General features: G+C 47.9%; 1 protein-coding gene across 1 annotated transcript in view; it reads left to right on the forward strand.

Annotated features, from left to right (window-relative positions):
- The first annotated feature begins 3442 nt into the window (after positions 1-3442).
- Positions 3443-14500, forward strand: part of LOC138181449 (uncharacterized) — a 58413-nt gene continuing 47355 nt past the window's right edge. Inside the window, exon 1 of the mRNA XM_069116250.1 lies at positions 3443-5635. Coding sequence (XP_068972351.1) covers positions 4226-5635 — 1410 coding nt within the window. The 5' untranslated portion in view covers positions 3443-4225. The remainder of the gene's footprint in view (positions 5636-14500) is intronic.

Raw genomic sequence — 14500 nt, forward strand, 5'->3', positions numbered from 1 at the left:
AGCAGTGGTCCGTTCGTAATCCCGTAAATCGATGATTGCTCACGCGACGCGTGTCATGGAATACGGCGCTACATTTACAACCCACTATGTTCGGCCTATTCTCCATCGATGCGATAGGAATCAACCCATAGAAATCGAAATTACGCAACTACGGAATGTTTTTTGGTGGAACAGATTCATGCGACTAGTAGAAATCGTTTAAAATCAAGTCGAGAGATATTACGAACGACTTCTTGCGTCTCGAGATCCATGAAATTAGTTGTTGCGTCAAGCGCTTAATTACATATTAAATTGAAAGTATCACTGGTCAAACAGACGGAGAGCCCGTTACCGACCGAACATTCCTTGGACTTCTGTTTACCCTACCATTTGACACGAACGATGCAAGTCGTAGAGTCGAGTCCCTCGTTTAATCTCCTCTGTTTACCTTTCGATTATTTCCGATTCGCTCTCGTAAGTGAGTTGGCGATCGAACCGCAGCTTTGTTTAGCCGATCGTTCGTTAACATCAGATCGCGTGTCGGCACAACGATAAATAATAACGGAGGAATTTCATTGTCTATGGACGTGGCGCCAACGTCTATGATATCGACGCATTCGAATTCCGAGCGGGATTTTTTCGTGGCAACGTTCGGTGCCAAGGTAACATGGTGAAAGAAAACGAGAAGGAGAGGAGTGGCGTAGGAGGCGTAGTTGGGTTGCGAGATGTCAAGGGTCACCCCATCGAGAGGGGTCTTCGGAAATGGAGGTAAGGAATTCCATTTATCGCGATCAAAGTCTGCCACACGTTCTCCTTCTCGTCCCGCTCTTTGACTGTTCTTTGCGTTCACGATCTGCAGGTACACACAGTCCGTACGAAACGAGATTCACCACGGATGCGTTCGTGAATCGCCAACGAAAATGCGATTTGCACGCTTCGCGAGCTGCCCTCTGGTTTAGACTTTCAGGCCGATCATTCGCCAGCGTAATTTCCCAAAGCGTGAAACGTTACATAACTCGTAACGAATTCAAAGAGAAAAACAGTCAGACGCGTTTGACACAGAGAACTAGCGTTGCGAACTACCATTCCAGAGAGTAACAATGTGACCTACAAGCATAATCTGCCGAGATAACCCCCTGAACCTGGGCAAAACTTTTTAGATCGGAAGCGGCGTGTCCCGACTACGCTACACGCCGATCTCTGCTCGGTTTTCTCGTAGGTTTGTGTAATCTAAGTCGTTTCCTGTTCTCAATTATCGTTGAAGACGCAATAAACGAACGATGATCGCGTAAGACCAAAGACCCGTGGACGACAATTCCGCCAAATATTACTTCGATTCTAAATCAGCGAGTTTTTCCACCGGAGGAGCAACGTCGGACGTCGAACTAGTTTCGTGTATGATACGTGCTTTCCATTGCAGAACAAATCGATGCATTCAGAGCGGCCTGTTGGCACGAGAGCCGTGGTTAAATCCGCGTGACTAATTTCGTTTCGTGCCCACGAAAATTTTGATGGTATTCCGCGGAAGCGACCGTTCTCTAAAGCGACTTGCGTCTTTTGTCGCGGCCGTTCCGACCTGGTTGAGTTCAGAAATAGAAAGACAGCAGGATCAGATTTGATTGCGCGAACTCGAAGCAGTTCTGTGACGTCTGCCGTTGACGGCTTGCCACTTCAGGTAATCGTTAATACCTGCGCGAAAAATGCATACCGAGACCATGGGAATTTGTTAGCGACACAAGCGTCGAGTCGCGGCTCTTAAATTTTCTCGGTACGCCGCGTCCAAACGACTGCATTCCACGGGCGTGTCTTACAGAGTCGAAGTCGGAGCGTCATTTATTCGTCTACTCGCCCCTCTCACCTGGGATCTCGGATCATTTATCTGGCAGGCTGATTGCACGCGTTCCGTACGGGCACCGCTCGAAATCTCCGACTAGGATGCAATTTAATCGTCGTTTTTGCAGCGACGCAACACCGTTCCACCGTATGCGTGATTCTGACAAATGGCAACGAATTAATATCGGTAACGCGCTGCCGCAAAAGTGAAACGATTAAGCGGCTCCTGCATTTTCACATACAATTTGCTCCAATGTCGTGCAGTCTGTCTGTACCTCTTATACATACGATGTATCTCGTCCGTGAACGAGGCAACGAGCTCGAGGAGAGATAAAACGCTTCGAACGACGGAGCACGGACACGCGACAAAAAGACATCGTGAGGGAAAGGTCGAATTGGAAGTGGAAGACGCGGCGCGACGTGTCGATAACTGACGGATATGATACTTTAACGAGAAGAATGCCATTGGATACGACCCGACTGGCATCATTCGAGAGGATGCGTAGCTTCCTTTTTTCATTCTCTGGCTCGTATGGGAAAGGACCGATGACGCACAGGAACGATGCATCTCGGCGATAGGTCGCGTACGGGAACTTTATCGAGGATCGAATCGGAGCGGAAGCCGTCCAAAAGGGCTACCGTGTTTATTTATTGTGGTACGTATAGCGGCCGGCTTAAAAGGCGCGATAAAAAACATCAGACGACCTCCGTACGCGACGAAAAACCAGTCCTCGTTGTACCGGTTGTAGTAAGCCAGGCATCGCGATTCTATCGACTTCTCGTTCTCGCCCCAGCCTTTCGACCGGATTTCGAGGCACCGCCGGACTCCGAATCCTCTCGGAATCTCTGAATGGCGACGCGAAAGTGAATGGGAAACGAAAAGGGTGGCCAGTCGTTGGTGTCGATCTCTCCGGACGATCGTAAAATCGGGACGCTACACGAATCGGTTGGGAACCGTGACAGAAACACGTGTATCGATTGCCATGGCTCCATGCGGCCAGATAAAGGAAAACACGTGCGACGATACGTGTAGATGTAAACGCGTATACTGACGCGGTAGGGTTGGATCGAGTTCCGATTTCGCGTGTCGACGCAACGTCCCGTTCGTCCGAGGATACGCAAGGACGATTCATCGGTCTTTAATTCTCGACGATATGGATGCACGCTGGCATAGCCTAGGCAGCATAGATAAATAACTAATAATCGATATAGAGGGTATCGCCTTAAGGTAAATCCCGTCGCCACGTTGATCGTGTAAGACGTGGCCAAGTGGAGATGGTGCGTCCACGTGGTGGAAGAGAAACTGAAACGGCAGCAATAATGCGCAAAAGAGAACGACGCGAAACTTGACGAAGAAAAGCGAAAGTTTTCAGTGATGTCGGTTCGGTGTGAAATTTTCGGAGCGTAGTCATCGATCGAACGTACCAGATCCAAGGTATACCGCGTCCACTGGGAGTCCGTGAAACAACGTGTGCACGGTTGTTGCGGTGGCACACAAGAGCACACAGGTAAGGGACGAAGGGGACGCAGAAAAGTCGGCGGCCGAGGGTGACGGAGGGGGCGGGAGAGGGAGACGAATATCGCCCGCACGCATGCGCACTGCGTTCCGCGATCTCTCAAGCCGTCGACCAGAGAGGCTGGCCTCAGTCGCCCGCGACATTCGGTCCGCGATACGATTCAGTGTAATCTCCGTGTAGCTGGACTCGAGCGAGCAGTGTGCCGGTATCGGCGGCGAGGACGCGCGCGCGTTTCGATCGTTTTCGAGGAAAGTGAGGAAAACGGTAGTCACGTCGATTCGATCGTACATCGAAATCGAATCGGACGTTTAGAGGCTCGAGTAGCCGGATCGAATTGTTGCGATCGTGTGACAGGAAAGATAGCAAACGCGCGATGGACGCGGAGACGATATTCGAAGCAAGAAGGCGTGAGACGTGAGCAGGATCGTTGCGTCGAGAATCGTAGAAGGTTTTCCATTAGCAAGACATTATTGTTGGGGAATCGAGCGAACTGGAACGTGGCCAAAAGCAAGCGTCGTACGAGACGTTTCGATATTCCCTGTTTCATCGGGTCACGCGCGATTTGTACCACGTGGTTCGACTGTGATCCCATCACCGTTACGTTGATTCTCGAAGCTCGGACACTAATAACCGCCTTTGGCGATCTATCCGCGCTGCCATTGCCAGCGAAACACGGCCGATCATTAATGTCTCGATCGGGACACCGGTCGGTCGCGGATCTCAGTGAGACGAAGTGCCACTGCGCTTTGATCGCGATGCATCGTTGAATCAAACGAACCGTGTGGCTTTCCAGCGACGAACAGACCAAGCTCGGAATCGCGATCGTGAGAATCGCGAGGATCGCGTGTCGCTAGGATAATGTAAGGTGCTCCGAGAAATACGGTTCCGAAGACGAAATGACGCGCGACAGGAGGCTGCTGTTACTCGTGATTCTTCTGATGGCATACGGTCTGTTCGCGATCGAGGCTAGGCATCGTCCCCACGAAAACACTGCTAACGACGACAAGCACAGACACAGGCACAGACACGAGTCATTCAATGGGAGGAGAAATCGTCATGACCTGGCCGACAGACGATCATCGCCTTGGTCGCAGGAACTCGACTACGAGGATGGCTCGTTGGTCGACCGAGAGGATCAAGAGGACGAGGAGGACGATGATTACGATGTTCGCCCCTATTACGAGAGATCGTATCCCCGGACCTCGAGGATTGCCGTTCACAGCCGGATGTTCGAACCGCGTTACCCGACTAGGTATCATCGAGGCGGTTATCGCGGAACCGGCTGGTACGAGGAGGACGAACAGAAACGCAGAGGTTCTCCTCGATACGCCGGTCGAAGCTACAGAATGAGATCCGAGAGGACCCACCACAGGCTCGACTATCCGAGGAATCGCGCCTGGGACTACGATTCGGCTGAAGACGGGTTCGATTACGAGAAACCGCGGGCGTACAATGAAAACAGCCCCGACGGGCATCGTCCTTGGTGGAAAAACGGGAGGAAACACAGGGTCGGTATCTTTAGACGCGACTGGCGCCTCGACGGTAGGAAGAGACATCGCTCCGGCGACTCGGAACCATCGAGGAGATTGGACGATTGGAGGAGATCGAACTTCAGCGAGTCCAAGCCCTCCCACTCCAAGACCGACAGGAGGAGGATCGACAGCTTCGAGGATTACGAATATCCCGTGGACGAATTCGACGACGCGGAGAACGACGAAGACGACGCCTCGAAGGAGATGGAGGATGAGGATCTGGACGAAGACGAACTGGACAACGACTTCTATAGAAGCGAGAAGAAACCACCGTTGAAAACTTACGACGACATCATCAGAAGGTTGACGTCCGATGATCCGACGACTCCCAGACTCACGGTCAAGAGAGACTACAGAAACATCGAGATGGACAGATACGCGAAGAGCGACGGCTTCGGGAATTTCAGACACGAGCCGAAAAATCTCACCAGACCGCTGGATCGCGATCGTGGAAAGATCGCCGGCCTTCCCTACGTTAACTCCGCCTCTGGTCATCGGTCTCCGAGGAAATTCGACGAGAATTTACCCGGCAAACTGTCCAGTTCGTTGGTCGAGCGTAAATCGTCGAAGAACGCCAGCAGCCTCGTGACGAAGAGCTTCGATCAGCCAGCGAACAAAGCCGGCTCGAAGATCGACGATACTCAGCCGAAGACCAAGAGTCTCGAGCAGGATTACGACGAGTATCTGAATACTTCGGACAACGAGAAGGAGGAGGATCTCATCAAGGTTGGAGTCGAGGAAGACACGGACATGCAGGCAGACGTTACTAATACGGTTAGTCCCGAGAAGCTTTCATAAATCTCTCCTTTTCTGCGTTTTAAAAGCGAACGAGAGGATGATCTTGTTTTGTCTGCGATAGACGCGAAAGCAATTGGATTCGCGAGAATCTAACGTTTAGTACGAATGTCGAATTGAACGAAGAGAACGCGAATCGGTAGGCGAGCCGTGTCGGGATTAGCGAGTAATCGACATCGATGATACACTAAATGCTATATGGACGGGGAATTACTGTTGTCGGATAGAAAAATAGATTTACGAACGTTGTCTCGTCCATCTAATTATATGGGATAAAATATTTCCCGATCATCGGATCAAGTTTGCCTCGAGCTCGACCTTGATTACGATCGCGCGTGGCTGTGAATCTTTAGCAAACGGAGAAGGGCGAACGGTGAAATTCGCGAATCGATGATTCAAAGCGGTACGATTCGCGTTCAGTTTGCATCAGCCTTCGAGAAATTCCTGAAGCGAGTTCGCAAGATCTTTCCATGCCGACGGAACTGGAAGTCGTAAAGTCTCCTCGGGTTCCTCGGTATCGACCTTGTCGACGAAGATTAAGATCGTGGCTCGATTTTACAGAGCACGATCGCGCGCGCTCACCGTTGCACGCGAGAGAATCCTTATCGATGCTCTGCCTCTCGAATCGCAGCCTCTGTTCGCGCCACCGGCTTCCAGTGAGCGTCACGCTCGGTTTTATTTTCTTTTACAAACGTCTCGAAAATCGAAAGGAAGGAGGAAAGCAGACAAGGTGGAAGGCGCGTCCTCTTCTTTTCCCCTCTAGGCACCGAAACATGGCAGATCGTTTAACGGTCTCCGTTCCACGCCAGTGACTCGTCGATCGACTTTCACAAAGCGCATCTGTGCAGAAGATTACGATGATTCGCCTTGAAATATCCTTTCGCGACTCGTCCTTGGCAATAAAGCTCACGAGGCAGCTCGAATAGGTGCCAGATACCTCTATTTCGGTTCGGCCTCTCATCGATGACGCTTTCCACCCTTACTACTCGGAACTCGAGTGGTTTTCGTTCGAGTCCTCCGACGTACAGTCCGCTTCCCAGAACTATTTTGAATTCGTTGCACTTTCCTCGCTGGCTGACTCGTTATTAAGAGACGTGCCGAGATGAAATGCAGTTCCTCTGACCTATGAGAGCCAAGATTAGATCGACCTTGGCAGTACGGGCGGCAACCGACCGCAAACCACTTTTATCCGCGTCAAAATTCTCGACCTGGCGTCCGCAGGTATGACCTCGGAGATACCACGGCTGCTGGGCGCCACTCTTTATTGCCGGAGTCTTGTGCGAAATCGATACCGCGAGTTCGGTCAACGATACCGCAGTTCCCTTTTTGTCGAACCTGAGTCACCGACCTGCTCCACGCGCTGGGTGTTAATCAACAGAGAGGATTCTTTCGCCGGCATCGCTCTAACAAAAAAACGCTAAAAGGATATGTCAAACACACTAATAAATCGTCTCGTTTCTTTCTGTATCTTTCACAGCTCGAGATTTTCTAGAAAACCACGAAACGCCGATAAGAATGTCCGTATATAATAATGAATTTTGCTTGAACCTGCGATCCTTGAAGACAGTTATCTTGACGAGAGCGATAGTTCCATGGTTAGTTAACGCGAAGTGGGTCAGCCGTTTGCGAACGCTTGAATACAACATTTTTCCTTAACATCCTTCGCAAGTAATCGTCGAAGAATAAAAAAACCTTACGTCTGACGAAAGTTACATCGTCTATGCGTCAGATAAAAGCACGTCGGCTACAGTACGAGATACAGAGAGTACAAGGAGAAAATAGATCGAAAATAGTTCCGCGAAGAGGGCGAGCGTGAAAGATTAAAATTTTGTTCAGAGCGTTGATTAACGAGCGTAAATTTTGGAGATGAGCGAAGTCAGTGAGAATCTCAGTCAGCTGAAAAACAACCAGCTACCAGCTTCGAACAAAAAGGCTACTCTGTCTGGTTCGCGGGAACCGCGAATCTAGATGGCCAAATGCATTAATCGAGGACACACAGCTGCTATACATCGTGAAGTCTCGATCATGATTCTACGAGATCGCCACGTGTTAATACAAAGTGTAAAGCTTTTTTGTTTGCTCTTATAATTCGTTCGAATAGGCGCGCGATTAATGAAAATGTGACAGCGGTATCTACGAAGCAGAAAGATAACATCGAAAAGACGGTGTAGGGAGGTGAATTCGTCGGTATGTCTGCGAAACAGATAACGATAGAGGCGAAAGAGAGAAAGAATTTGGAAGGACCGTTGGTAGTTTCAATTAGAGGGATTCGTTTAAAAGAAAAATAGGACTCCGGTCGAAAGTATGCTTCGAGTCGAACCACTGATTCACCGCGGGAGAACACCTTAATTCTACGGTAGTCGATCTCTTGCGCTGTAAAGAAAACGAAGGAGAAAAAGAAATCGAGTCGGCTGTCGCCGCGATCGCGTGGTTCGGTCTTTTTGTGCCAATTTACAAAGGTAAACCCGCCACGTTCCATCGGCGATTTACTTCTACATGCTGGTCGAAGTGGAATTACTGCGTCGGGTAATTGAGCAATTCTACGTGCACTTACTTCTCGTGGTTTCTGCCGCGAATCTCTCCTTCGATCGTGCGTTATTAAAGGGAGACCATTGCACGATGCGAAATTTTCACCGTAACCGAAATAAACCGAACGAATAAGCGATTAGTCGTAGCGTGAATAACCGTGACTCTGTGCGAAAAATCGAAACTTTTCGGTGCGTTTCTCACTGCGAATCATGACGCTATGACGTGAAATGGCGGGCAATTTTATTATGTTACGAGTCAAGGGTAAACGAGTTCAGGAACAGCAGTTCTCGAACAAAGAAAACCGCGAGAAATCAGCGAGCGTGCGACTATAATGAATTAATCGTTGATTCTATAATCACAACTCTCAATATACATAGCTGTTAGTTTCTCAGCTGTTATATTTTCAGATCACGATGCTCGTGTCGGCATTTGACCTGACACGACCTACCTTTCGACGAGGAAAATATCCTCGGCTAATGAAATCATCGTTACGCGACAGTACGCTGATTTGTGCAATTTTCGAACGGTTAACGGTAGTTGTAACATCCTTGCTATAAACAATCGTCTCTACAACGATTTATACCGTTCTCTATGGGCTATATGGTCGTGTATAAAGTTTTATGATAATCGTAGGTCGTTGGTAACTGGTTAGAAGAAACATGCTCCAACACCCGCGTGAGATTGCTCGTACACGCTAAACTTGGTAACGTTGGACGAGCGAAGGTGTCGAGAGCGGATAAAGCGAGAAACGGCGATCTAGCTCGCTTGCTTCCTAGTTAGTTCGTTTTCACTTGTCATAGTTTCGAGAAACGCATTCCGTGTGTCGATGCGAGGCGATTTATTATACAATATATCGTACGATTTGTGATACGAGAGTAACTCGCGTTGCGTCGTTCATGATTTTTGCGAAGCTAAAAAGGGTATAATTGGTGATGACCGGCGCATCGGTAAACATCCGATAGACTTCGTAGAAACGATGTTTACGTAAAATGCAGATTGCACTCCGAGAAAGCGACTCTTTTTTTTCCCGCTTTCGCTGCCCGCAGATGACTGGCTGGCTGGCTGTTTGCTGGCAGACAGATTCCTCGGCACTTCGCCGAAACGCAGCCTCATGGTGGTGCATTAAGAAATGACTTTGCCACCTGACCAGGTAGGCAACACCCATAAGTCGACCGTAAAGGGTTACCACGGAAGCTCGTTAGACCGTGCATAAATTTCGTAGCTTACTGTCGCGAAATTCTTACAGGAGAAAGTCCCACCATCCGAAGTTACAACCCTTCGTAAACCAACCGTGTTCGTCGATCGGGAAAGGGAATGACCCTGCAAAGAAACGACGTCGATATCTCGGAACGCGGCGCGCAAATGATTCCGTTGTTCGATCTTGAAGAAACAATTTCGCTTCTCTCTCTCTCTCTCTCTCTCTCTCTCTTTCACTCACTCTATGTATCTTGGGTGAGTTTTAAATGGTAATGAAGTCATCGCAGTCAGTCAGACTGATAAGGGAGGCCACGCGTCAAGAAGTGTAACAAACGTCGATGATGCACAAAACGATTTCGCGAATCATTAATCTGCCAGGCGATTATTATCATGTTTGTATCTACGGGCTGAAAGTCCTGTAATCTATATACGTATACATTGATTACTACAAGAGGAAAATTAATTGTCTCGAGAGAATAGAAAGAAAACTACGCCTGAAAGTATAGGAAGTACAGAAAGAGTTGACTTTTTCGCGGCAAAGATTAACATTAGTAATGAGTCTATTTATGTAATTTCACTGGCCATGAAGGATGTAGTGCGATTCTTGCTTAAGAAGAACGATGATTCATATACATCGCTGCCTAACCACAAAAAGAAGCCGCATGCATCCACTTAATGAATCAACGAAAATGGGCCCAATTCCGACGAATTGTAGGCCAACCTCGATCGACCCAATCTTTACACGAGTTTCTCGAGGTTCCACTGATTCACGATCAGCCTTAATAATATTATTTAAGTTTAACTTAACGTGGAAATTCATGAAGATTCAGCAGAAGAAGATGAGATCGCTTTCAGAGGAATTTTTTATGGAATACTCTTCAGCCAGAATGGCATCGATCGCGATTGTGCACGATAGCGCGAGTCCCGTCTACATGAAAGCGAGTGACGAATATCAGGTTCGAATCCAAAGAGCCTATTCTAGAATGATCGATTTTATCGCATCTTTCATATCATCGATCTTATTACCGGCTGGCTTGGCTTCAAATCGTCGTTCAAAACGAGGAAATGCACGAAAATATGACAAATAGCAATCGTGGTTTTTGACGAGAGTGGAATTAAAAACGATGCGATGCGTCAACTTCCAGCGGTTGTCAAATTATATTGCCTCGTCAAATGACGCTGTGTCGTAAAATAAATACATCGCGGAATCTGGGTTTCGCGTGTTGCGTGAAACTGCCGGACCTCGCTAAATCGGTGACTCACGAATTTCGCCAGCAAGTTCGGTTTGAATTACAGAATACTAGCGTCTCGACCGACTGGAACATGCATAGGCTAATTGATTCCTGGAAGCTCGTCTGCAACGAGAATTGTCTCAGAGCAGATGCTGTATGTACCGCCGAATATGTAAGGATTTGTATATCGAGGATTGGATAGTTTCCAAAATCGAGTGCACGTAAGCCTAAAGTTATTTAACATCTCATTCGTAATACAATGCGAGGTGACTAAACCTCTGCTACTTTTGTCATGCAAAACTAATTTACGCATCAGTATTCTACCAAGGGGCTCGATTAATTCGCCAGAATTAACATGCCATTTGGTAAACGCGACGAGCAGGCGATATTCAAATTTTGAGGTGCGTCAAACCGCGAATGTATCATCGAAGAATTGGGCAGCGTTCCAGGTCAGGCGGATTTCGATCACATTATTAGCCATGGATATTGTGTACCGCATCTTCTGCAATGAATCGGTCGTTGGTTCCATGGGGTCTGATAACATCGATCTGAAATTAACCACGACCGGGTCATACAGCTGTCGAGTACTATTATCGAATTCAGGTCATTCTCGTGTCCACTTGGAGTATTTCCAACATCGCGTATTCTAGTGCTGATGCGCCGATAAAATCCAAGAATATGCCGCTGCTGTCCTCGCGAGCCAAACTCGTTGTATCTGCGCCTATATCTAATTCTATACAAAAACGAGCATACAGGTGGCTCAGCCTAAACGCAATCGGTTAACAATCTCTTGCTACGTGGAAATTCAATTTCACTGGCTGTCTTGTAACTTATATTCCTAGTCCCCGGTCTCGATAGTAATTAGGATGGTCCATCCGTGAACGTTAATATTGTTTACACTATCGATCCATTCCGAAGGCTGGAGGCGATCGGCTTGTCAGAGATTTCCATTAAATCTCCAGTGGAAACAGCTTCGAAGTAATTTCGTTTGGCACGAGATACACGCGAAAGGAACACGATCGGTTAAATAATACGTTACCACCTTCGAGATTTCCGCCTATACAGGGATGAAGTCATTATAAAAAGCCTTAGCTCGAGTCACGGATCGGCCATCTAAAGTGGTTATAAGAAAGAAAGAACGCTTGTTTACCTTAACGGAACCTTAATGGGGTTGCTGTTATCATCGCTCGCCGAACCATTAAGGTTCTCGTACGCACAAGCTTGGGCGCCACGTAGTCTGCACTTTCTCGGTATCGTTCGAGCATAATTTTCCGTCAGATCTTATGCAGCGATCTTACAAAGCCGCGTCCTTCCAAGAAAATCGAGGGTTCGTGAAAAACATGCAGACGTTTTTCGGTTAAGGGGCAGATTATGACGCTCGATTTCACGTGACGTCCTATTCTCCAGACGGATTAAGAGAATCCGTTGGAATTAAGAATCTTTTCGAGGAAGAACGTTAAACCGGCTCGTTTCTACGCTGTTCGGGAATTTCTATGGCGATCACGTTCCATTCACGAAGCACCGAAGTAGCCACCGACTCCTCGGTCGAAGAATTAACTCTGAAAATACCTGTTTACGAGACAAAATACCCGAGGAATGACAATACTCCGAAATCCCGTGAGGATCGTAGAGTACGGCGGCCTAAGCACGGTCTCTTCGTAATATGCAGTCAAGTTGCTAAATCACGAGCCTGTGACAAACTTTCGGTGCGTATATTACGTGCGTATAATTTATGCAACGCGTACATCTTTCCACGATCGTATTCTAGATTCATCTAATCCTCGGAAGAAAACTCTCGCATGCCGCTGTAGTGTATTCATGAAATTCGGGGAATGAAAGTCGCGATGCGTGCAACGCGCTGACTCTCTGGCCGTGAACGATCTCGTATAATCTTGGGTGGTCGCCCCCCTCGTGTGTTTGCCATAAAGGAGCTTTATGCTCGAGGCAGAACCGCGAGAAACGTCTGGTTCGGTTGTTCCCGTAAAATTAATCGTTCGATTCGCCTTCCTAATTCGCTCGCCTGTACACACATTCCTCCGTTTCGTTCTGGTTGCCGTTCGAAATTCTTCGAGATGCTACCTACGCCCATCGTTCGACGACCAACGTCACATCGATATTCTTATGCAGACTGTGTAACTTGCGATATTCGGCGTGGAATTCAACCGCGCTCGTTCAAAGAGACATTTTACTTTTCGATTTTTCTGATGAAGCGACGTTCCCGAGACGACCTACCATGGCGTCTTGGCCGCTGTAACACCGCAACGTGGGTGCCCTCCGAATTTACGACGGAAGGGCCATTTTCATTGCCCCTCGTTACCGCGGCATAGCTTCACTGTCGCCATCGATTCAAAGAACAGTGACAGTGAGATTTAGCGCTCCTAAATTGTCAGCGCTGCTTAACAAGCGTTAATAGCGTCCGCTTGGTTGGCTGGGTTTTTTACCCTTTTAACGCATTACCATCGATTCAGGAAGTAAACGAGTCAAGAGGAAAGCAACGCATGATCTAAGAAATTGGCCAGCTTTTCGAAGGAAGTTACGATAGCACGGAGGAATCTGGGGCACGCGAAAAGCGAGACAGACCGGGTCCGCTTTGCCGCCAACGTAAGTGTGATTTATTCGATTGACCGATCGTCTCGGCGGTAATTATCCTGTACAGCGCGATATATAAGCCAATTTATATCGCGCGACTCGTGAAGTGGTCGCGACTCGATGTAATTCGCGCAATTTGCGCGGCCTGATTAACTGCGCCTGTCGCTAATTACGATATATAAATGCGTACATTCGATAATTATGATATCGTACAACGGCCAGATATCGATAGGTGAACGTTCCTACGAGCGATTGGCGGCAGACAGATATCGCGGAAAATCGCGTAACGTCACAGAGGGAACCTGCACGCCTGAGATTACCAGATATCGCAGCAATAGCGACCTTTCTGTAATGGCGAGACATAACCGTTTGAACGAACGCAACAGCCGCGTCGTCGAACGCACAATGTTGCGAACAAGAACGTCGACTTTATAAAAACAGTGAAATAGGTTGACAAAAAATCAATTGTAATAAGTGGTATGCGTTAGCGCGAATTAGTATTTCAACGCTCCAATTATGCTTGATAAATAAGAATCCGACGCGTTTGATTTCCGCTTGCAGGATATAATTAAACGTTACCGCTGAATTTGCGTAAACGAGCCGGACGCAGCGCCATCGGCAAAAGGAAGTACTGCTAGAAAACGCGAGGCAGTTACCGATGGAAACATGTACTCGAAGTATTAATCAAGGAAAATTATGCAAACGATGTTAAACGATACACGTGTAATCGCAATCGGAGGTAAAACAATTTTCATAATGGTTAAAATGCACGTAAACAACGATAGTTGCGCCTGCACGCATCGATTCCCATGGAATTTTCTCATTGGCGTCTCCACTGATAAACAAATCGTACACGATTAACTTCTTCAAGAGTTGTTTGCTATTTTAATCAATTGTTACAAGGATCATTGATATCGGTTAATATTTACGAGAGCCACTGGCGAATCGAACGGGACCGAATTTTACGTTCGACGATCGGTCATGGTAAGCCATTCCCTTCGGCTCGTTTCGAGAAAATCGGTGGAGAAGCGACAAGCACCGAAAGCCGAGGCTCAAAGTACGAAGTCGAACGAGTTATTTGGGCAATCACCACGCGTGTCATCGTGGTGCAATTGATGACGCAATGACGCGCCGATGTTAACTCGCGCCAAGAGTATAAAGTTTACCCTTTCTATGTTTTCTCGGCGAGCGTTCGAGAGCCAGCGAGGCGACCGAGTACGCCAGAATGCGGCTTCCAGAAAACACGTGCTTCTTTTACCCAGTGGCCCGACATGTTTACATAGATGTTCTGCCGTCT

The sequence above is a fragment of the Bombus flavifrons genome, chromosome 7 (assembly GCF_040668555.2).
Source record: "Bombus flavifrons isolate JBK064 chromosome 7, iyBomFlav1_principal, whole genome shotgun sequence".
Taxonomy (NCBI): Eukaryota; Metazoa; Arthropoda; class Insecta; order Hymenoptera; family Apidae; genus Bombus; species Bombus flavifrons.